The 24,927-nt window shown below is 38.6% G+C and overlaps 1 protein-coding gene across 4 annotated transcripts in view; it reads right to left on the bottom strand.

Moving 5' to 3' along the window:
• GRIK2 (glutamate ionotropic receptor kainate type subunit 2) overlaps nt 1–24,927 on the bottom strand; it is a 598,580-nt gene that overhangs the window by 413,810 nt on the left and 159,843 nt on the right. For all 4 annotated transcript variants that reach the window (XM_030556012.1, XM_030556013.1, XM_030556010.1 and 1 more), the window contains one exon: nt 364–531. In XM_030556012.1, the coding sequence (XP_030411872.1) occupies nt 364–531 (168 nt within the window). The remainder of the gene's footprint in view (nt 1–363; nt 532–24,927) is intronic.

Below are 24,927 nucleotides of genomic sequence, written 5' to 3'. Positions count from 1 at the left end.
TCAGAGCCTGGAAGTCAACACTGCAATTAAACAGCCCCACAGCCTGAGTCGGCCGGCACAGGCCAGCCGCAAGTTTTTAATTGCAGTGTGGACATACCCTAAAACCACCCTCATCTCAAATTTGATTTTAAATATATAAGGAAATAATAGTCTTCTGATGCGGAAGCAATGCTGATGTGATTTTTTTTCCAAACTGTTACCTTTAAAAGACAATTTTTAAAGCTTTTCTTTTATGTCAGCTGTACTCGCCTTACACTTGTATAGTATCATTTCTCAATAGTTTACTGACAGGCATTTATTCAGGTAGATGAGCCAAGTGAGTTTTAGCTGCTGCCATAAAAGTTTAAATATGCAAAACATCACCTTTCTTGGATGCTTCAAAACTGTCATAGAGATTTATCTTTTGGGTGTCATATGTTAATGTGGTGTTTGGCAGGAGAGTTCTGTTTCTGTTGATTGTGTTCACAGCAAATCTGAAGGCCAATTCCTCTGCTCCCATTGGGCCAGATTCCACACATTCAAAAATACCCCCTGGAAATGAGAGAAAGAGAGAGAGAGAACAACCAGTCAGCCAAAACAACACACAGCCAATGTTTCAAGATATCAGTTGAGTATTAGACACTGGAATTAATAGGAATTTCTCAGTATTTGCCCCAATGGGTCCAATCCTAAGCCCACTGAAACCAATGGAAAGCTGTCCATGACCTCAGTGGACTTTGGATCACACCTTAATTGCACAATATTAGCACATATTTCTCCAATGATCACATTCACACCCATTTAAATTGTCAACTTTTCTTAATTTTTCTGCAATCCCTGTATTTATGCGACTGAGACCATGTGAATGTGTGTCGGGGGGGAGTAGCAAGGAGGAAGTAGATCATTTATAAAATACCTAATTAATACTCGACACCAAAATAAAATGGAAGGGAAGAATTCATGAATATTTCCACTGGTCACAATTTTGATGGGATCCTCTAGCATCCCTGCAACCTCCACAGATCAACTGCTGCACAGAAAAAAAATATAAAGCTCCTGGAGGCCCATTTTCCACTGTACCTTAAGTCCCTTACACAGCTCTGATAGAGTAAAGGGCCATAGAGAGGGGCAGAAGCTGCTCTAAGAATACTGCCAGTGTAAGAGGGGTCCCCAGGTGATGGGCAGCTGCTGGAATGACTCTATGCCACTCCACTTGTAGCCTTGTAAGGAAAGGGAGGGAGCAGACATGATCAAAAAGCACTTTGGTTTAGGTAATGCCATGTCTGCTGACAGCCTGCAAGGAGCCATTGCAGATAGAATGTAAGTTACAGCAGCTCCAAGGTGGCTCTTATTTATGCTGAGGGCTAGTGAGGACAAGAATATGGAGGCTGTAAAGGTAACTCAAATGCACCTTTGTCCATTTTCGACAATTTCAAAACACTTATAATAGAATGTAGTCTATTCCCACTTTTACACACACACACATACACACACACACATACACACACACACACACACACCAGATAGTCTTAGAATAAGATGACTTGAGGAGCTGAAATCCAACACTTTGGAAAAAAATCACTTGTGTTCATAACTGAAAGGTTTTTTAAAAGGGACAGTTTCCAGGGCAGCCACTTGTTGCCTGCTAAGGCTCACATGGAGGACAGCCAAGGGCCACTCTGCCTGGGATCATTAACTACAAGTCAGGTTTTATTTCAGTGCAGCAGACATTTTTCATTCCCCCTTTTGTAATAGCTTGTGCCTGTTCATTTCTAAACTGACGTTGCTACCTGGCTCTATATTATCTAAGAATTTCTCCATTCAACACTCTGCTGCTTTTCAGCATGAAACCCTTGACAGAACACAGATGTAGAGGAGCTGAGTCAGAAGGAAGACCGCTAACTACAACAAACTCATAAACAAGACTGTTGAAGAGCAGAGTAGACAGGCCAGCCCTATGGGGGAAAAATGGGTATTTAGCTAGCACCTCACCACTTTCCTCCATCATATATTATTAAATACTAAAAGGCTTTTAGTTTTACAACCATCCTACCATTTTCAGTCTGTTTCTTGCCACAGGTTGGAGAACAGGTGTTATTTTTTCCTTCCTGCAGATGAGCCCTTAAAATTCTGACCAGACCCCTAGGGATAGATGCTCAAATAATATTAACTTAAAAATACAAGCGCTGCATATTGAGGAGAGAAATGGCAAATGACTACTTAAATGTTAGCTATTTAAAACTCAAAGGGAGGCATAGGTGGGAGAAGCAGATGCTCGAATTACAGCTAGGTATGTATGGAATTGATCAAAACTGAGACAGCAATGAAGGTAGCTATAGGAGATAAACAATACTGCACGAGAAAAACAATAATCATGAGAAACAATACTATAGTAACTATGAAAGAAAAGAACTTGGATAATATCCAGGTGAAAGTAATTGTAATACAAAATGATTAGGGAACATTAAAAATGATCACCTGAATAATAATACAACAAAAATTGGAGACAACCGAATATCCTAGGGAGTAAAGAAGTTATATTTAGCAGAATGTGGCTTGATAGACAGCCCTCTATATTTATGCTGTTTGGAGGCTTACAGCAACTACACATTGAAAGTCAGACTGTGATGTGTAGGAGGATTCTATTTTGATTTCAGGAGACTATGAAAAATACCTTTGCAACAGAAAGCATAAGATTACTCAATACAATTGATAAATATCGTTACCAACTGTCAAGAAAGTGAAAGGAGGTTGCCTCAATAAGATCAAGATAAAAATAGGTTCTATAGACTTTGTTAAGATAACTGAAAAATTGTTACTCAAATATATAGATAGCCGGCAAACTGTAACAGTTATTTAATGGAAGATTGTATCCAAAGTCACAGTGCATTCACATCAACAACAAACAAAGCGAATATAATATCTGGTGGCATTTATTTTTTCTGATTTTTATATTGGAATATTTTTTAAAAAAATCTATGTTGATCTTAGGCTTGTTTTAGTATTTATTTATTGCTGTGTTCTCCTTCTGTGATCTACATAATATGCAATCTCTTAGAGATATAGCATAAAACTCACCCCAGGAGTGGGGGAACTAAGATGGATTTCGGCCATACCTACGCACTCTCAATTCAGAGCTACTGCCAGTGCTGGCGAGTGCCCCTTTCAGCAAAACTAAGTACTGCCAAAGTTATGACAGCTCATCCCTCTGGGTGGCAGCACCACCTAGAATCTACACATAGCTGAAAATAGTTCCATGTAAGTGCTCAATATTATTGTTGTTTTTACTACACTTTGTGGCCCTGTCCCTCCAAACCCCTCATGTTATCTTTCCCTGTCCTTAATATGACCCCTATCCAGGGTCTTGCAGAGGAGGCTTTGCAGGGCAAAATAAGATGTCTTGTATAAATTCTGCACCAGAGGAAATTCTCTACTGGACATCTCCACTTCCAGGGTTCTAATGTCTCTAGAGCAGTTTTACTAGGCTGTAACAGAGAAAAGATCCCCCCATATGTATTTAGAAATCCTCTCCACCCACCTTGATCCACTGGGAGCAGGAGGATGCTATGTATTCAAAGCTAAACCTGACAGTAATGAGAAGAAGTTGCTTGGTAATAATATTAGCACTTTGCACTTCTGTAATACCTTCCATCAGAGGATCTCAATGCATGTTTAAACACCAATAAATTAAGCCTCACAACCAGGGCAGGCTTTAGGAAGTGCGGGGCCCAATTCAAACGGTTTCGACGGGGCCTTGGCAGGAATGACTTTAAAAAAAAAACTTAAAAAAACACATGGGGCTTGTATTCACCTGGTGGTGCTCTGAGTCTTTGGCGGCACTTTGGTGGTGGGTCCTTCACTCACTCCAGGTCTTCAGTGGCACTGAAGGACCTGCTGCCGAAGTGTCACCAAAGACCCAGAGTAAGCGAAGGACCTACTGCTGAAGTACTGTCGAAGACTCGGAGAGAGTGAATGACCCGCCACTGAAGTGCCGCTGAAGACCCCACTACCAGATGACTAAAAATTAAAAAGGTGCCTCTAGCCAGAGAAGGGAGTCTCATTGGGCGCGAGGCCCTCTTAGGCGCAGGGCCCGATTCGGGGCAATTGGTGGAATAGGCCTAAAGCCGGCCCTGCTCATAACACACCTTTGAGGAAAGCTATTTTATCGTAAAAACATGTTTCTTTCTTATTTGACTTTTCTCCTTGTGCCACAACATAATTTTGACTATGAACATAATATTACTTAAACCAAAAGTGAAAACAAAAAAAGAAAATACATAGTATCATAAACTGAAAGGGCTTTAAAAATCAGAAGTTCTGATTCCCAGTCAAACAAGACTCCCTTGGCATTTTCTGGGACTTTGGATCCCATTTTTTTCTGTTAATAAACAAGAAAAGCATGTTCTGTGACCTTATAGTATTACTTAGCAGCAGTTAACTTTCTCAAAGGAGGCACTCAACATCAGATCTTTAAGGACATTTTTAGGAAAGGTATGATGATCATGTAGTTTGTGTTCACTGCAAAATGCTGCAAATCAAAGGAAAAAGTAAATGCGTTTGCCACAGATAGGGTGAAAAACAGTATCAGCATCCAAATAAAATATCAGTTTGTGCTTCTTCAGACAACATGTGTTTGACCAAACCTATTGTTGAATGGTTTTACGGAGCTTATAAAAACACAATACACCTTCCACCAGGTACCCAGAAATCAAGAAACTATTTCTGATAAAATTTCAGTTGTGGGGTAACAATACAGAGTGTTTTAGGACAAGGTTGACTGTACCTTTGAGATCTGGAACATTTTGCATGACAGGTTTTTTGTTTGTTTGTTTGTTTTAAAACAACAACTTGTTAACAGGAAGTTAGCTGGAGCTGGGCTGGAGATTGAACTCAGGAATGAAATGTTGCTAGATTAAAGTTCCAATCCTTAAATGAACTCCATGTGAACACTGTAGTCTGCCCATGCACAGCTCGGGTCCTCATCTGTAAATAAGTGCTTGAGGCATGTTTTAGACACTTGGGGTTGGACCCACAAAGGGACTTAGGCACAGCAATCTTAGAATTTTGAAGAGGATACAGTCGGGTAGGTGCTCTCTGGGGATGTACGGTTGCCAACTTTCTAACCACACAAAACTGAACACCGTTTCCCTGCCCCAGCCCCGCCCCTTCTCCAATAACATGCCCCCCCCACTCACTCCATTCCTCCCTCCCTCTGTCACTTGTTCTTCCCAACCCCCATTCACTTTCACCAGGATGGGGCAAGGGCTTGGGGTGCAGGCTCCAGAGTGGGGCCAGGGATGAGGGGTTTGGGATGCAGGACAGGACTCATGGCTGGGGTAGAGAGTTGGGGTGTGGGATGCAGGTTCCAGGAGGAGGCAACAGGGGCACGTTGCAGCTTCCAGGAGCTGCACAGATGCAGGGAGCCTGCCTTAGCTCCACTGCGCCTCCAACTAGACTTTCAGCAGGCCTGTCAGCAGTGCTGTCCAGAGCCAACAGGGTCCCTTTTCGACCAGGCGTTCCGGTTGAAAACCAGATGCCTGGCAACCCTATGAGTAAGCCTACCACATTGGGGCCCCACATGCAAAACAGATGGAGAAGTGGCTATATTTCCCTGTTCATGCATCACACTGGGGCTTAGATGGCCACCAGGTGTTCAGATGTTTAGAGGAAGGCAGCAGAACCAGAAACTTAGGTGCTGAGGGGACTTTTGTAGCAACAATGTATGTATCGAGTGAGTTTTGGCACTTACACGGTAAAGCAGCAGCCAAGGGGAGTTTCATGGATCACAGTGGTGCCAATGTCTAGGAGACAGGCACTTATGTCTGGGGTTCAGGTACCAAACTACCTTTGTGGATATGGGCACAGTGATTCTTGCTGTTGTTATTCTGATCCAGTGAAAAAAATACAAAATAAACTTATTGAAGTTAATTTTAAAAAGAGTGGCTCTACTGACTGGATCTTGAGACATAACACCAATCATACTACACTACCTGTAAACTGAAAAACAAAAAACAAAATAAGGTTTGGCCCCAGTTTTCAGGTGCTCTCAATTATTATAAAGGATATTGGCTTCCAAAAGCTATTACAGCACACTGAGCTATGTTATTCGCTCCCAAGCAGACATTTCTTCTCTACTACTGGTGTCCCTGGTATTCAGGATAGTTTTATTAATAATCAAAGTGAGAGCATGCACATGCTCTCAGATAAGCAGAGGGAAAAGTCATAAATCTTGCCCTTGATATGTGGACAAGCAGCCAAACCATGGCCTATTTTTGTCTAACAGCTTGAGAGAGATGTGGGTGTGCAGGGTTTGTCTTATTTCTAACAGAGTATATGAACCAGAAATCATCAGCACTGTCACCCTGATACTAGTAACCATGCATATAAAGAAAATGGAAGAAGTTGCATCTATATCTCAAACATGCACCACTGAGAACATTTTACAGGAGCTGGAAAATGTCTTTTTAATGTTTGGGTCACATCAAGGAGATCACACTTGGTTTCTTCACTGTATACACTGTTAATAACATCAGGCAATGTATCAAGGTAAGGTATTAATATGTGCCTTATAACAAAAGCACTCAAGGATTGCTGTCTCTCATATCTGCTGCTTCACCTACCATCTTAATTCAATTATGTGTGGTTTCCTTTGCAGCGATCAGCAGCGATCACTGTATTAAGAATAGTGCCTAAGGTTTGCTGCTATGTTAAACCACTTTACAAAATCTCACAAGACTCCTGTGCTGCAGCTAATTTAAGATGTATGGTTCAAACCAAATGAAACTCTATCTTCCGCAAGACGTATCACAATACAACAATCTTTGAACATATCATTATCTGCAATGCCATCCAGGACATCAGGAATAGGTTTTTCTGATTCTGTGGGCTGGTCCACACTACGGGGGGGAATCAATCTTAGATACGCAACTTTTCACATAGCTGAAGTCGAATATCTAAGATCGGATTACTCACCCATCCACACCGCGCGGGATCGATGTTCACGGCTCTCCCTGTCAATTCCGGAACTCCGTTGGGGTTGATGGAGTTCTGGAATCGATATAAGCGCGCTCGGGGATCGATATATCGCGTCTAGATGAAACACGATATATCGATCCCCGAGCAATCGATTTTAACCCGCCGATACGGTGGGTAGTCTGGACGTAGCCTCAGATTCTTTAAAAACTTTCACCACATTAGTCAGTACTGAAAAACCATCCTTAGGCCAAGTTCAACTAGGCATCCAGTCATTTTATGCAGGAAACTACAGAGAAAACCCAGTCCTCAGCTGACTCTGCCAACATAATAATCTGCTGAGTCATTTAATCAGTGACCAAAAGCTAGTAGTTATGTAGTTATATAAAGAGAAGGACTACATATGTATAGTAACAATACTATTATTTACTCACTTTATTTCCAAATCTTTCTGAATTGGGAAGTCAAAATAGCAAAAATTTTCACAGAATGTTCCATAAAATTTTAATTTTTAAATGTCAAAATTAAAAATTTCGATACTTCCCATCAAAATGAAATGTTTCAAAATGAGACAAATTTGACACTAAGTCAAAGTATCAATTCAAAACAAAAATGTGTTAATTATTCTAACATAAAAATTGAAACATTTAATCAAAATAAACATTTTCCTGCAGAAAAAAATAATTTTGACAGAATCACGTTTTCCAGCAGGAAAATATTTTGTTCAAAAAATATTGACCTCCTCTTTTTATGGTTAATCACTCATTTTGACAGCCAATAAGATGACAAACTATTAGAAATGGTTAAGGATGGATGATTTAATTTTCCATTCTCCATTATACACAAGCAAAATTATTTATTTTATTGTATAATGATTATTTGGGGGTGGGAGGAAGGGGAAGGATTGCTTTTGTGATACCCTAAATGTTTAAATAATTCATAAAAACATTTTTGCATTTGTGGTCTAAATCAACCAAACTAGTGAGGTTTCCCCCACCAACTTCTCAGTTAATAGGCATAGGATTTCATCTACTTTTTCATTTATTTGCTATACTTCATAGAAAAGCTTTGTATTTTCCTAGTTACCTGTTAATCCCAGAAAATATATCCTTTAGACATGTCTGAATGTGTTGTTAATGTACCTTTCCGACACACCTTATTTGTGCATTAGCTCTTCTGATAAATCAATCTTTCACTACTTAAATTCATTAGAGCTTGTTCCACATAATGCATCAGAAATGTATATGACGAATAAGTCTGAAGACCATTTCTGATACACTTTATATTTCTATATGAAACAGAAGTAATTATGCAGCTAGTGAGATACAGTACATTCCCAGCTGTTAGAACCCTACTTTACTTTTACTGCATTCATTAACCATTTATCATAACAAACAGCATAGTCTTCCAATATTAACTTGTCAACCACAAAATTGTACCTCTTAATATTTCATCACATGATGTGAAATAATGAAGCCTACAAAATATGAATTTGTAGAATAGACTCATAGACTCATAGACTCTAGGAATGGAAGGGACCTCGAGAGGTCATCGAGTCCAGTCCCCTGCCCTCATGGCAGGACCAAATACTGTCTAGACCATCCCTGATAGACATTTATCTAACCTACTCTTAAATATCTCCAGCGATGGAGATTCCACAACTTCCCTAGGCAATCTATTCCAGTGTTTAACTACCCTGACAGTTAGGAACTTTTTCCTAATGTCCAACCTAAATCTCCCTTGCTGCAGTTTAAGCCCATTGCTTCTTGTTCTATCATTGGAGGCTAAGGTGAACAAGTTTTCTCCCTCCTCCTGATGACACCCTTTTAGATACCTGAAAACTGCTATCATGTCCCCTCTCAGTCTTCTCTTTTCCAAACTAAACAAACCCAATTCCTTCAGCCTTCCTTCATAGGTCATGTTCTCAAGACCTTTAATCATTCTTGTTGCTCTTCTCTGGACCCTCTCCAATTTCTCCACATCTTTCTCTAAAACATATAGCGATATTATGTCTGACTTTTCATTGCATTACACCAGTTGTGTGCCAATGTCACTCCAGTGATTTCTTATAAACCAGTGGTAAATCAAGCACACTATCTTTTATGCACATATGTTAACTACACAGCTTCCATGAAAGAAACAAATCTATGGCATAGCATTGAATGGTAACATCTTTTATTCACAAATTTAGGCAGATTATCTGCTCAAAATATCATTGTAACTGCAGAAGTTTATGCACTTAAAACTAACCCTATAGCTCATCTTCTGTCTTCCACTCCCTGATCTCTTTGAGGAATAGCATCTGTAAATGAGTTAGGCAGTATGTTACATAAGACTTCCTAAGGTCCAAAATAAGACTTTTGGGATTTTTGTTTTTGGTTGTTTTGGACAAGTAATTTCTATAGTAATTTCACAATTACAAAACAGATTATACAGAAGTTCTTAGTTGGACAAGATGTCCACACAAATAGATGTGCCAGACTATACCAGGTTTAAATGACTGACATAACAAGTGAGCTCCAAACGTTGCTGCATGCGACTGGAAACAGCCATTGAACCAACCTAACCAGTCCTAAAACAAAAGCATTTCCTCTGTGCATCTAGCATAGCCTAAAGATTGTTTCTATGGAAAGTAATGGTGCTTTACTACACTAGCTAAAAGGTATCTTCCACTTTGCGCCCTCTGAAAAATTAAACTTTAAATATGTGACAGAAGGCCATATCACCTCACATTATAATATGTAACATCCATTAAACATGAGGGTCTAAGCCTACTGTGAATCACTGAACCTAAAATATGACTATTCTGATTTTTTACACAGAGCAGTTATTGTTCCATTACCTGCCAGTATCAGGGATCTACTAGCCATTTCATTTATAATTATGAAATCGGGAAAAGTCTAAAGGTCAACTTCACCCAGGGTGTAACACCACTGACTTCAGTGGAGTCGCACCAGGGATAAATATGGCCATATTTTCTCATTTTTAACCAGGACTTGTAGAACTGAGCAAATTCTTTAATACAAACGTTTCTATTAGAGCTAGTTGAAAATTTTTAAATATTAAACATTTTGGACAAAACAAAATTCCCAAAAAGTTCATCATTTTTGACCAAATCTACTTTCAACACTGTATTCTTATTGCCTATTAATCTACCTGTTTCTACTTTCATCAGGAAAGATAAATGTCATTGTCTAGAAACACTTTCCAAACTTCTGTAACATCACTAACCTTGTGATCCAATGCTCCAGAAATACAAAGACAAATAAAAATCTAAATTTTTGAGGAGTCATGACATTTTTTTAAAAAGCCCCCAGCAAATTTGGACATTGTGATCATCTAGCCTGACCGCCTGTATTACACAGGTCACAGAACCAAAACAATCCTTAGAGCATTTTAGAAAAACATCCAATCTTGATTTTAAAATGGTCAGTGATGATGAATCCACCTTGATTCTTGGTAAATTGTTCCAGTGGTTAATTATGTTCACTGTTAAAAATTTATGACTTATTTTATGACCTAAAGGGATCTTAGCGTAAATGAGAATAAGTATTTATGTTTCTAAATCTTACCCTTAATCTTCACAGTGTTAATAGCTATGATTTGAAGGCCATGAAGAAAAGAATGTGAACTTGTAACAACACTAGTTTGGTTTATGCAGTATATATGCAAAATACCATGCTGATTTTAACTTTACTTGTATATATTGTTTATTTCAGTCAAGATGCCAACAGTACATGACCACAGATGGATGATGGAATAAGAACATCTAAACATATGCATCTATATTGTGTAAAATACGTTATTCACAAGCTTCCTTCCCACATTAAAGATACTTATAATTATCTCTGCCACACTAAGCAATTTATTAAGCGGCATATTTAATTATAGTAATTAAATTGCCATCTTTCCTGAATGCCAGCATCCTTCATGACCATTGTATACAAAGACAAACAAAAGAACTAAATGAAGATTCTTAAAAGCCCAGTTCCACAAGATTTAGCTAAATTTGCTTTTCATTTTCTTAGCTGTTAAAATGTTACAACAAAGTATATTCCATTGCACCTCTGGTTCCACCTGAAAAACATGCAGCTGAACCAACAGTGAAACTGAGAGGAAAATAACCTCAACTTCTGGGGGAAAAAAACACTATTACTATTTGAGGAATATTTTAAGTAAATTTAATTATCATGAAGGTACAAGACAAAGCCCTAGAGACTAAGGAAATATCCAATATAAGACCGATACAGTGCACAAGTTTCTCATAGTCTTTCCTATTAATATGCCTTGAAATTAATATGTTCTCATAGACTCATAGACTCTAGGACTGGAAGGGACCTCGAGAGGTCATCGAGTCCAGTCCCCTGCCCTCATGGTAGGACCAAATACTGTCTAGACCATCCCTAATAGACATTTATCTAACCTACTCTTAAATATCTCCAGAGATGGAGATTCTACAACTTCCCTAGGCAATCTATTCCAGTGTTTAACTACCCTGACAGTTAGGAACTTTTTCCTAATGTTCAACCTAAATCACCCACTTCAGTGGAAAGTTTGCAAGACAGACTTCCCTTAAAGAGATATAATCTATCCACATTCTTTTAGGAGAAGTGTCCAATGCATAATGGCTGGGGTAAAAATATACATGGGATAATTTTACAATAGAAGGACACTAAGTACTGCATCAACATTGATATTATCCCATCTTCTAATGTTTTAAATAAATTTGAAAGTACAAACCTAAGAATGAGACAATGTGGATTCTGTTATTTAAAGTGATATCTGTGGAAAGATATTAAAGCCTTTTACACCACACTGGCAATGTAAAGGGAATGTTCTGGATGGTTTTATTTAGCTTAGCAAGATCATCATGAGAATGTACTAAAACATGGACGAAAATCTACTTCCCCCATTTTCCTATCATGATTGCTGTTAAAAACTAAATGATATTTTATTAGCTTAGCAAAAATAATTGTTCTTTCAGGAAAAATGGGTGAATATAATTTTGAAAAGCTAGCTTGAGCTCAGGTCCAGGATTCAAGATCACAGAAAATGAAGAAGCTGTGTACATAGACAATGAAATAAGAGGAGCTGAAGTGAAATGGACACTGCTAATAATTTGTTTTGGAAATAAACAGAATTCAGAAGTATTATTAATTATTAGCTCACAAATTAATAATAGTTATACTTAGTTTGAATTTAACCTTTACAATATAATTTCATAATTGTAAAGTCATGTGCTAAAGGAATCAGAGAGGAAAGCTGAAGAAATGGGGCCAGATTCTCATTTACATGAAGGCCCTTTTTCATTGCTTTGATAAAGTATAGATGACTTAGTAGATATGAGAATCGGGCCATTAAAATAGAAACCAATCTGTATCTAAGAAACTTGGTAAATCTATATAGCAGATGGTATGATTTAAAGTAACTCTACCTTTAAATTAGATGACCTGATAGAGCCTACTCCTGCTCCCATGTAAGTCAATGGAAAGTAAATAAATTCCTACATGTAAATTTTTATACTATACTACAGAGATGTAATGAAAATTATTTTGTAATGTGAATAATTTGTAACAATAAAAAGTCCATCCAGGAACAATAATCTATATTACAATAGCCTCTAATTACTATAATGCATACCTTGGAAAGTTTATTCTATTCTTAAGATGAACTTCTTACTATGATAAGCACCTTCAGTAACACTATGGCTCAGCTTTGGGAGTGAAATTCACTTCAGTGCAGAGAATCAGTAAAAGGCCAGTGGTAGTCTATGTGCACCCATTTCCACACACAGCGCCATATCCTGTAGGTCAATATGTATGTTGGTCCCCTATATCTGCATCACACTCTGCTGAAGACATTGGCCTCCAGTGCAGGAGTCTGCCTCCACGGATCCAGTTGGAAGATCTCACCCAAGAACAGCATGGTTAAACAACTACCATCAACGTCTAAAAAGCAATTCTTATACCTCCAGTGACATCTCTCCAACTGTCTAATTTCCACAAGTTGTTAAATGCTGCTTTAAGTTTACCTGCTGCATCCTTGCATTCCAAGGAAGTCTCATCCTGGGATTACATGTAGTATGCAAATACCTCTATTATGAGAATCACAATTTAAGTGACAGCAACACTTACACAGGTTAACAACTGAGCTTTTCACAAGCTTGCTGGTAACTAAACACTCAAGTATCCTGAAACAATTGTGTTTTCTCAAGAGTCTATATTTTAAAAGAAAACAAATGAAAAATAGGAATACCAGAGCATTGTTTACATCTCAAAAGAAGTGCCAAATGAAAAAGATCCACAGGGCTAGGAGTGTTGTTCTGTGGTTGGGAAAAAAAACTATATTGTTCTTAAAATATTTTTTTTCATTAAAATAATCCTTCTAAATTAAAAGAACAATTTTAAATTGCATTAACATGAGCCATAATTCTTTGGATTAATAAAATAGTTTTTTACAACCCTGGTGTGTAGGAAGTTGCTATAATTGTTTCTTTATTTCGAGGAATCATCCCTCTGATGTCTGGCAGTGATTTTTTTCTTTCCATAGTCAGACCAGATGGGGAATGGAACACTGTTTGTACACAGCAAAAAAGTGACAGCGCAAGGGAAGAACAAAAAATAGTTTTGTTGTTGGTGGGTTTTGTGTTTTGTTTTTTAACGAAGACGGCATTCCAAAGGAAAGTAGAAAAGCACTCTATTCAAGATATTTGAGTACATATTTTGACAGTCACTTAAAATTGGCAGTTGCATAAAAAGGAGGGTGATCTCTTTTCCAGGTTTCTTGTCTAAAGATGTTCTTGTGTCCAGTTTAGTTTGTGCAATAGTCCTCAAAGAGCATTTCCTATTAGCATTCCAGAGTACAGTGTCAGTTTCCTCCACACCTATTATACTAAACGTCCATGCAAAATAACGTATTTGATGCACCTATGGAATTTAAAGAAATGTGAATTACAGAAATTTCACTTGGTAAAACCATATGTACTAAAGAAATATTTTGACTCTGTAACATTTAAACTCTATGGGCCATTAAGCACAACTATTTGATTTAGCTTCATTTCTAAATGACAGCATTTCTCTATGTAGTCAGAAAGTAGTCTGCCTACCAAATGGTATAATGGAATTAATCAGCTGAATATATAAAACGTGTCTCCATGCTGGTATTTGGATGCTTCGTATTTCATTGCAGATTTTACAGCTGAGCCAAGCACTCCTCATTTGCTAACACTATATAAAGAAATTGTCTGATATTTGACAATGTGCATATCTTTAAGGAGTGGTTTCCCTTGGTGAATATGGCATAAAAACAGGATACTGTTAATTATTTGTATCACAGTAGCACTAAGAGGCACCAAATGATGCCAGATCCTTGTTGTGCAAGACATTGTATTAACACATACTTAGAGGCAGCTCCTGCCCTGAAGAGCTTACTATCCGAACAGACAACAGCTGGGGATGGGACACAGAGGCACAGAGAGGTGAAGTGATTTGCCCAAGGTCACACAGCGACTCAGCAGAAGAGCCTAGATGAGAACTCAGTCCAGTGATTCCCAGTCCAGTTCCCTACAAATTGGACCACACTGCCCCTGAACATTAACTTTATAAAAAAAAATGCAAAGGAAACAGCCTCCACAATGTATTCAGTTTAAGCCCACAAGCTTTCAATCTCTTTGCTACTGATGACACTGCTTATGCTTGGGGAAGGTCCATACCATAAATTTTCACTTGCCATAATCCAATGTCAGTGCCCAAGGAGGCCTAAATGGTGCAGAAGATTAGTAATGGCATATAGCACCTCTCTCTCCTAGGTCATTTTTTCAATTTGAAACCCATCCAGATCAGTAATGAGCAAGAGGTATCATATAATTGCTGATCAGTGGCCTATATTTGGCTTATGCCATAAAAAACCATTTAGCATTCACAGCAAAGGAGTCTAAGGTTAAATTGGTCATCTGGATGGAGGATGAGGAATATTAGTCAGACAATACAGGAGAGACTTGCACTGCCATGCACCATACTGTACCAGTTGTTTGGGTTAGATGACTTCAGTGTCAGGGCTGTCATTGTGGTCCATCTCATGAACACTAAAAAGATGCATTATATATTATACATATATAATGTATATGCATTTCATATCCCGAGAAACCCACATAAAGTGTACGGAATTATTAAATACTGCTAGCTATTCTCTGGCACTGGTGAGTAAAAATATATGAGTGTGGGGAAAAGCTTGTTATTACTCTGGATAAAAAAGAATTTCAACAAAAGAGAGAATTCTCTTCTATTTCACCAGCAGAAATGTTAGCAGCAGCTGCTGTTACTAAAGTGAGCAGATTTATAATTTAAAGAAGATTTAAAAATACATCTATTCAGATTTCTTGGACTCACCCATTACTTAAGTTGCACCACTAACACAGCAGGTTACATTACAAAATGTAATATAATGTGACTTATGCAGCTGAGTGTGACATATGGAAACATGACATGTAAGCCCAAGAAATTAAAAAAAAGACATGTTTCTCTGAAGAAATGCATCAAATGTGCTGTACTAAACACCATAAATAATAAGGAAGCTAATTATACAATTCAAAGCTTTTTTGGAAGCTGTTGCTAGATATTTCCTCTAAATATCAAAGGATTAAACAAAGGAAGAGCACTATCTAGCTTGAAAGCTTGCCTCTTTCACCAACGGAAGCTGGCCCAATAAAAGATATCACCTTACCCAGCTTGGCTTGCTAATATCATGGGCTACAACAACACTTCAAACAGAAACTCTTCTCAACATTTTCTATTTTAGAGCTATACAATTATTACTCTAACATTAATATTCACAACATTTCATTAGTGTGTGTAAAAAAGTGAGTGGTTCTGAATCTAAACTGGAAATGCATTGGAATATTCATGTGGCGAATAGAGTTTAGTGGGAATTTACATTAAAGTAAATGAGCAACAATGTTTAACAAGATACATGAGGGCAGGGGCAGCTTTAGGCATTTCGTCGCCCCAAGAACAGCAGGCAGGCTGCGTTCGACAGCTTGCTTGCGGGAGGTCCGCTGGTCCTGCGACTTCAGCGGACCTCCTGCAGCCATGCCTGCGGGAGGTCCGCCGAAGCCGCGGGACCAGCGGACCTCCCGCAGGCAAGCCGCTGAAGGCACCCTGCCTGCCACCCCCGCGGCACCAGCAGAGTGCCCCCCGCGGCTTTCCGCCCCAAGCACACGCTTGGCGTGCTGGGGCCTGGAGCCGCCCCTGCATGAGGGACTATTTTAGTTATAGCAGAATATCAGACATGGTGTTTTGCTTCTTCAGTGACAAAACCAATTGGGTTCAATTCACAGCATATAGAAATAGTATTTAAAGGGGGAAAGTGTTGTACTTAAGCAGGGGAAAGTTAGAAACAAGGCCGGCTCCAGGGACCAGCAGAGGAAGCATGTGCCTGGGGCAGCACATGCTAAGAGGTGGCATTCTGTCCATTCTTGGGGCGGCACAATCCGGGCGGCAGCCTGAGTGACTTTTTTTTTTTTTTTTTTAGCTTGGGGTGGCAAAAATGGTAGAGCCGGCCCTGGTTGAAAAGTGTAAAATATTTAAGAATCATGGGCCTAGGATTTTACACTTTTGTTCTTACTTGCAACATTTTCCCTGCTGAATGATTTTCTTTTCAGGATCTGAACTGGATGTGCAAACTGTACCCTCACCCTTTCCATTTTATTTCTCACCATCATCCAAAGCCACTGGAGCATGTGGAGAGCTGAGCACCCCCAGAATTCAGGATCAATAAGACCCAGAGTTTTGGTTCAGGCTCATCACTAATTAAAGTGATTTTTTTGCATTGAGTCTAAAACCTAATATGTTAGCAGCTAATATGATAATTATACTCTAATAAGATGTTCTCTAATATGATAAATAGGTTCTAATTACTCTGCCTCTCAGGGAAAGAATTAAAATCTCTTTTTGGCAGGAGAATATAGCTATGTACCTCACCTGATTCTAGTCCCTCTGAGAGACTTACATCCATCAGACCCACATAAAATATAAGTAGGGTAAATAGCAGCAGGCTGAGATATGTCACAATTCAGGGCAACTGCAGCTGTATTTCCCCCTTGAGGTCCACCAAGGGCACCCAATATATGCTCCCAGCTCCTCAGCCACTCCAGCTAGGTGATGAAGAACCACATCTCTCTTCCTCCTGGCTGAGGTTTTTCCTGGCTACACAGTTCCCTGCTACTCTGTGATATCCCCAACAAGCCAGACTGCCTCAACAGGCCAGTGTCTGCACTTAGCCTTCCTCTTCTAAGGCTATGAGCAATGTAATTGTCTGCAACTATGAGTTACCAGACAGATCTTTTAAGCAAGCACTTAAAGTGAAAGCATTACAAAGGAAACATAATAAAAACAATAAAAGAATTTTCACACACAAATAAGCTTACTAAAGATCACCCTCCATGGGCTTTGGTAGGAATCAGCCCTTTAAATCCAACAAAAGGAGTATTTCTGTGGTTACAAGCTCATAACATCCTTAGCTCAGAACCAGAATACCACAAATAGTTCAGCCTTTCCTTTCCCTTCCTTTTGATCTTCAGATTCTGGGAACAGGTGATCAGCAGCCAATTATCCTCTCTACAGGCTGTAACTTCAAAAGGTTGATTTTTTCATAACTGAGGGGGTCAGTTTGCATTCCCCTCCCCCTAGATATTTCCCAGGAATTCCAGTTCACATGAATTATGCCAAAAGATCATTCTTGTCTGCCACTTTGTTCAGTATAGTTCTTTGATCATCCAGAACCAATAGATAACATTTGCATGTAATACAATGGATGCCAAAAATGCTTAATATTAATTCAATAAGATTTTTTAAAGATATTGCAGGAAATTGCCTAATCCATCACAAAACAGATAACTTGTTTTTCCCTCATCTAACAAAACTCTTTCCTCTGAATATATCTGTCATTCTTACCTTTCAGCATCTGTCTCTGGGGCAGGGACCGCCTTGATGCCTGTTGTCTTCTACAATGTCAGCATAATACTGGTTTTCTGTTTAAAGGGATAATAACTCAAAACTGTCTGCAAATTTTTGAACCACTTTGGTTACTGTTTAGACCTAAAATTACAATAACTGATAGAAGTTAGATAAAAACACTTCTTATTTTTCAAAATGATTACTTCGGGCATTAAATATTCAATTTCATCATTTCTCTATATTATAGTCTGTTTTCCTCTGTGTTTAAGTGACTCTTACACATTGCAAAAAGGGAAATAAAACATTTTTAAAAAAACAAAAACTGGATTTATTCATAAGTGTAGAATATGGAACCACTTTTAGGTCATTTTATTGACCAGATTACAAAGAAAAACATTATTTGGTTTGTAATGTCATGATGGCAACACTTTCAATATGGTTATTAACATATTTATTTTATATATTTTTCTACCTTTTGACATGTTTCAGCCAATGGCCAATCTGTTTAGTGGGTTTTGACTATTTTGGCCTTTCTTAAGGATTTGAGTGGTATTTGAAAAGTAGGACATGGCTGAGATTTTATATATCCTGAGCAGTTTAATTCAAAGCTTTTAGAACAGGGGTGGGCAACCTGCGGCATGTGAGCTGATTTTCAGTGGCGCTCATACTGCCCGAGTCCTAGCCACCCGTTCAGGGGGCTCTGCATTTTAATTCACTTTTAAATGAAGCTTCTTAAACATTTTGAAAACCTTATTTACTTTACATACAACAATAGTTTAGTTATATATTATAAACTTATAGAAAGAGACCTTCTAAAAACGTTGAAATGTATTATTGGCACGAGAAATCTTAAATTAGAGTGAATAAATGAAGACTTGCCACAGCACTTCTGAAAGGCTGCTGATCCCTGATTTAGAATAATCACTTTTCATTGAGAGAGATGGCTAGAAACCATCCAAAACTTTTATTTTTTTTTAAATTTCTGATTTTTTACTTCAATAGGATCACTCACAATGCATAAAGCTAAATATGTGTAGAAGTCTTTGCAGGATCGGAGCCTATATTCTTGCCATCTGTTCTTATAATGAGGAGCTTATTTGGGTACATAAGATCAAAGAGAACTGCATCAAATATGATTAACAAGCAATGTTATGTTATGGTCATTTATTATTTATTTATACTGCAGTAGTGCGAATCAAGGGTCAAAGCCTCATTGTGGTAGGTAAATACAAAGTCCCTCAACCAGACAGCTCACAATCTAGGAATGTGACACGTGCACAGGTGGAAGAAACACATCCCATGCATGGAAAGCACTTCACTGTGCAATTAGCCAGTGAGTATTCACATCACAGATGGCCGGTGCAAAGGGTGAATTTCGCCCTTAGTGAAATAAAAGTGTAATCCACAGCAAGCAACATCCTGTAATGCAAACTGTATCTAATGCATAATTTATCTGTTGCAAGAGAATATCTTCAAAATTGCTACCCAAATCTTCTCCATTTCATGTTCATAGCAGTTTGATAGATTTGTTTTACAGAAATAGTAGTTTATCTACAGTATTTAAAATATTTCAAGCCTAGCTGAGAGAGAGAAGTCCCAATAAATATTGCCTTAGTGACAAAGTATAGAACTGAAATATGTTATTAAAATTTATCAGCAATGGAAAGATCAGAGATAAAATTATACTTTGCATTTGCTGGGATATCAAAACACAGCCAGATAGTCAGATTGCAGTGACAAGGCATAACTCAGAGAATGTATCACTACTTGTGTTATTGACCTTCATTTTCTCCTTTAGTTTAAAATGCTTAGGTTAACAAAATTTTTGTTGTATTACTGAATTAAGTGTCAATTTTCATATGAATAAGAGATGAGCCAATATAGTATTGGAATGAACTGAAACCTCAAATTTGAAGGCTTTCAAATATTTTGGCTAAGAAGGGAGTCAAATTGAAACACTTCAATCTGAATGTGGCTTTAGGTTTTGGTTCTGAGTAGTATTCATAATAAGAAGCAGCTTATTTTTCTGTTCTGGTTTAAATGCATTGCAGAAACATGATTTCATGAGATTTTCACCATTCAAGATGGCCCTCTTAACATCAGCACTTGATATGTGTGTGCCCTACAACCCAAACACTAGTTCAAACTTAATGCAAATGTTGGTTATCGACTTTTGTTGTTGGTAAAGATGCCAACTATTAGACTTGGGCAACATAAAATGCTATCTCCCTGAAAATGCATCTTAGCTTCCACGAATGCCCCACCATCTCCTCTACAAGCACTGTGAACTGAGGATCAGGTTCACTGGTTACAAATATCAGTTATACAAACCAGCTGTGGTTCATCAGACTAGTACTTTCAACTGGCATACCAAAGTTGATTCCCTAAAGGAAATGTGAGCTAAGAAGGACTTCTCTGAAGAAGTAGATTTTTTACCCATGAAAGCTTATGCCCAAATAAATCTGTTAATCTTTAAAGTGCCATCGGACTCTTCGTTGTTTTTCTGGAGAGACATACTGTGGTGGCCGTGGCTATGATGGAATTACTGCGATGGGGCCTGGTTATGGAGCAAGTCAGGGGATGTTCAGATGGAAAACTAAATGAGATGACAGTCCACCATTTGTGCTAGTGAGATGCCTCAACACCAGCAGTCAAATGGCTAAGGCAAGAATAACTGAGACTTAATCATTCATTAACCTCAAAATATCGATGCCATGGCTGGTGTTGAAATGTAGGACTTGTGTGTATGGGCAAAAGGAAAGGAACAAACATTATTAGCATGGTAAATATATCTAGTGAAGGCCTGAGATGTAAGAATGCAAAATTGTACTTTTCAATCAGTGCAATTTTTTCACTGACTCTTCTTGATGTATACCTGTAGAATTACATATCAGAGAGAACAAAAAGTGTGAACTAGATAAATGCAAGAAAGAATGGATACTTCAAATAAATTATTCATTGAAAAAAGGCAATTTAATCAAATAAGGATTTTGACAGGAGTATTCAATCAGCTATAATGAGAGAGATAGGGGAACATGTCTGTACTTATAAGCTTTTCTGAAGTGGCACCTGTATGACTGTGTTGTTCCTTGCAAAGAAAGAAGGATCTCTCATCTTCAACAACCATTTTTAAGATGCATACATGAAATGCAAAGAGAAAACAAAACCTACTGCGTGGAGCTGCAACCTCCAGGTACCTGGCTGTGGGAAGGGATCAGTGTGCCTGCAACCCAAAGTGGATAACCTTTTGACTGCATAAGGGACCAACAATATCAATTGTTTAAAAGTAGTCATCTTCTAAAACAACTGGGACATCATTCTATTCAATGGGCCAGATCCTCAGCTGGTGTAAATCAGCACTATGCAATCAATTACAACTCAGGCTATATCAATTTACACCAAGTGACAATCTGGCCCTATACACTGGGGGATACTTTGAAATGATCTCTTAAGACATGAAGTTGCCAACCTAGAGTTGTACAGATGTTACTGTATATTTTCTAGTCTGTGCATCAATATGTGTATGTGTGAACACATGTACCTACAGCACATAAGAAAAAACACAAGCAAACAGTTAAACAGAATTTAGAGACACTCTTGCAGTAAACGTTGCTTGTCACAGGGAATACAATATATTTTTGTAACTCATTTCATAGTTACAGGCCACTAGGTTTATTTTTATTATTCTTTTCTCTACCAGTTGGTCTTTGTTATGGCTTTTTCTTCTACAGAGAAGTAAGCACCTGCTTTTATATTATAGTCTATGCTGTTTTTATTTGTATGGAATGGATAAATTTATTCAACTTTAAAATTTTTTGCTTCTATTAAAAAAAATGTTCAAAGAAACACCAAAACAGCATGTAAATGTGTTTTATCCTCATGCAGGTCTTTCCTTAAAGCTACTCGCCTAATGATGATAACAAATGAAAAAGAAATGGCATGAAATGGCCTTGCAGTAAAGGAAGAAATATTTTGTAAAATACACTCCCACAAATTATTGCTTTTCCATACCTACTTAGCAGCAATGCTTGCTTCACAACTGACACAGGTGAAAGCAATCACTCCAGTGCAAGGGCATCAGGATTATTTTGTGGTATTTATAGTTATCTATATAATTTAAATTAGATTTAAACAAAGCCTTCTTAAATTACTAGCCAATAACCATTAGTGACTACTCTTAAGAGAGAATCAGGTATTCTTATGTTTTGTATCGATTTATTTAACCACTACCCCAAGTTTCTGTATAATGTGATTTGAAACGGGAATGAGTCAGAGCTGTGGAAGGGCCTACTCAGAATGAACAGTGACAAGTTAGTTGAAATGCTGCTCATGCCATGGAAACAATGAAGTGTGACATTTCATATGTTAAGTCTGGCAGCAAGTTTGCTGGAAAACATCATAAGACTCTCTCATTTGTTTTGTTCTTCTGGAGGGCGGTGATATGGGGGAAGATTATTTTTTTTAAATGCCTGTTGCCTTTTCTTACCTTTCTAGAAGAGGCTTCTCATTTATCGGGTTACTTTCCTAATATTTTTGGATGCCTGAGCTATTCTTTTAGTGTCTTTTACTATACAGATATTTACAGGTATCCACCTTACACACATCACAGAAATGTAGCATTCTTCTTAGACATCTGATACACTAGAATGGATGCAATTAAATAGAATATATATTTCCTTTTCGCTCATAATTAAGGCCCAAAATCTGCAAGTATTTCTGCACAGGCAAAACCGCACTATATCATCTTACCTTATAGTAAAAAAATAAAACATCTTTTTGAATTGCTCCCACCATATAGAAGAATGCATTATATAACTTGAAAGATAATACACACAAATTATTGCTGACAATCAGGCATTTAAACTTTGAAGAACTATGCTTGTCTAATGAAGTTAAATGCTAATGTAAAGTGAGCAGATCTTTTAAGCCAACACCTTTTTTTCCATTCCAGTTTTTCAAAGTGACCATAGATAGGTCACCTTACACATCATCTTGCTACGAAAGACGGAAAAGGCATCCCCTGAAGGATTTTAAGCTTTTTTTTACCTAAATTTCCCATATCTGGTGTAGCATTGCCCTCATTTTCACATAAGAGTATACAGTCCTTTTTTTGATTGAAAAACTAGAATGACACAAAATTAGCATACAACACATTAAAAGGATTAAAATCTAGATGCTAGATATCAAATCTAATGTTTAAATGGGGAATCATCATTGAGTGGGTTTCTTTCTAATGTGTGCCCATACTACATACCATTTCTATCAGTGAGTTGGAGGAATACATAAAATCATCACTGATAAAGTTTGAAGATGACACAAAGTTTAGGGAAATGATAAATACTGAAGAGGACAGGTGACGGATACAGAATGATGTACATCACTTACTAAGCAATGTGTTTTGTTTTGGATAAACGTATGGTCATATATCCAGGAACAAACATTGTCTCCCCAGAATGGGGGACTATCCTGGGAAACAAAATAATATCCTTGTTCCCAATCCTCTTTTGGGGAGGCTAACCAATGTTCCCTCGGATTTTTTACATCCATGTGTGGAATGAATTTTGTCATGTGCACCAATATGGAGGTGATGTGTGGCAGGGTGGTTCCAAGGGGTTTGGAGTGTGGTAGGGAGCTCAGGGCTGGGGCAGAGGGTTGGGGTGAGGGCTCTGGCTTGGAATGTGGGCTCTGGGGTGGGATCAGGAATGAGGGGGTTGGGTTGTGGGAGGAGGATCAAGACCAGAGGGTTGGGGTGTTAGGGCTCTGGCTGTGGGCATGGTCTCTGAGGTGGGGCTGGAGATAAGGGGCTTGATGTGTGGGAGGGAGCTCAGGGATGGGCAGAGGGCTGGAGTGCGGGGGGTGAGGGCTCCGGCTGAGGCGGGCTCTGGGGTGGCGCTTGGGTGTAGGTTGTGTCGGGGCTATAGCAGGGAGAGCACCTTTCCCTGGCTGCAGCAGCCTCAGGGCTGGGGCCAGGGGAACAGGTGCCTCTCCCAGCAGAGGCAGCTCTGGGGCTGGGGCCTGGGGAGAGGCGTCTGTCCCCATCCGCGCAACCCTTGATAGCCTGCTGCACAACTGCACATCTTAGAGGGAACTTAGAGAGTAACACTTTTTTGCCCCTTTTCAAGGAACATGGTGGGAGCTTGGAAGATTAGATTTTTTACGGCATGATGAAGTATCTTCATGACCTAAATTCTCTACTCTGTTCAAACTGCATTTGGACAGAATGGAGACGAAGAGGGACATCTCATGGCAGGAAGGCAGTAGTGGCTCCCTGACCCTGAGCAGCCTGGCCTCAGCACAGAAGTAAGCACCTGACTGGTGCTAGGGAAGGACTGGGTGAAGTGGAGTTCTGCCACACCATTCCTCTTGACTTCCCACACTGGAATGCCCCCTCCCTCCCTTTATCCTAGAGAGACTTGATGGAGATCAACTATTACAAGAGCTACATAGCGGCCTTAACAGACCACAGAATCTAGCCCACATATCTGATATATCCTTAACTACTTAAAACGATGTATCTTTTAAACACACAAAATCTGTGTTAAAAGAATTAAGGCTACAAAGTGAAGATCTCAGAAATTAGGAACTGTGTGAATAAAGATTGCCTGTGCAACCTTAACATGGCAGTCTTTAATTACATGATCACATACTATTGATTTCCACAGGACCCCTGCCTCAGTCAGTGTACAGAATGGATGGTGGTAGTTAGAGAAATGAGCAGGCTGACCCAGAGGTGGATTGAGTAGATGGGCTTCTTTATTGCGGTGCTTGTTCCCCTTGAGCCAATTGTCAAGTAAGCCCTGTATTGGTTACATCACACTCTTTTTATTTAAGTTAGTATGTAAATGCCTACATCCATTATAACACCCCCAAACCCCTTTTTAAGTAACAGAAACACCTATACTATGATTATACCCATCCCTATTGACTGATTACAGCTTTAAACATATGATACACACTTTTTTACCTTGAAAAGACATTTCTTTGCAGTGATTGATGCTACAAGTTCCCTTAATCAGTAGTTCTC

This window comes from Gopherus evgoodei, chromosome 3 (genome assembly GCF_007399415.2).
Source record: "Gopherus evgoodei ecotype Sinaloan lineage chromosome 3, rGopEvg1_v1.p, whole genome shotgun sequence".
Lineage (NCBI taxonomy): Eukaryota > Metazoa > Chordata > Testudines > Testudinidae > Gopherus > Gopherus evgoodei.
Note: the sequence above shows the minus strand (reverse complement) of the source record. Positions and strands in the feature narration are given on the sequence as shown.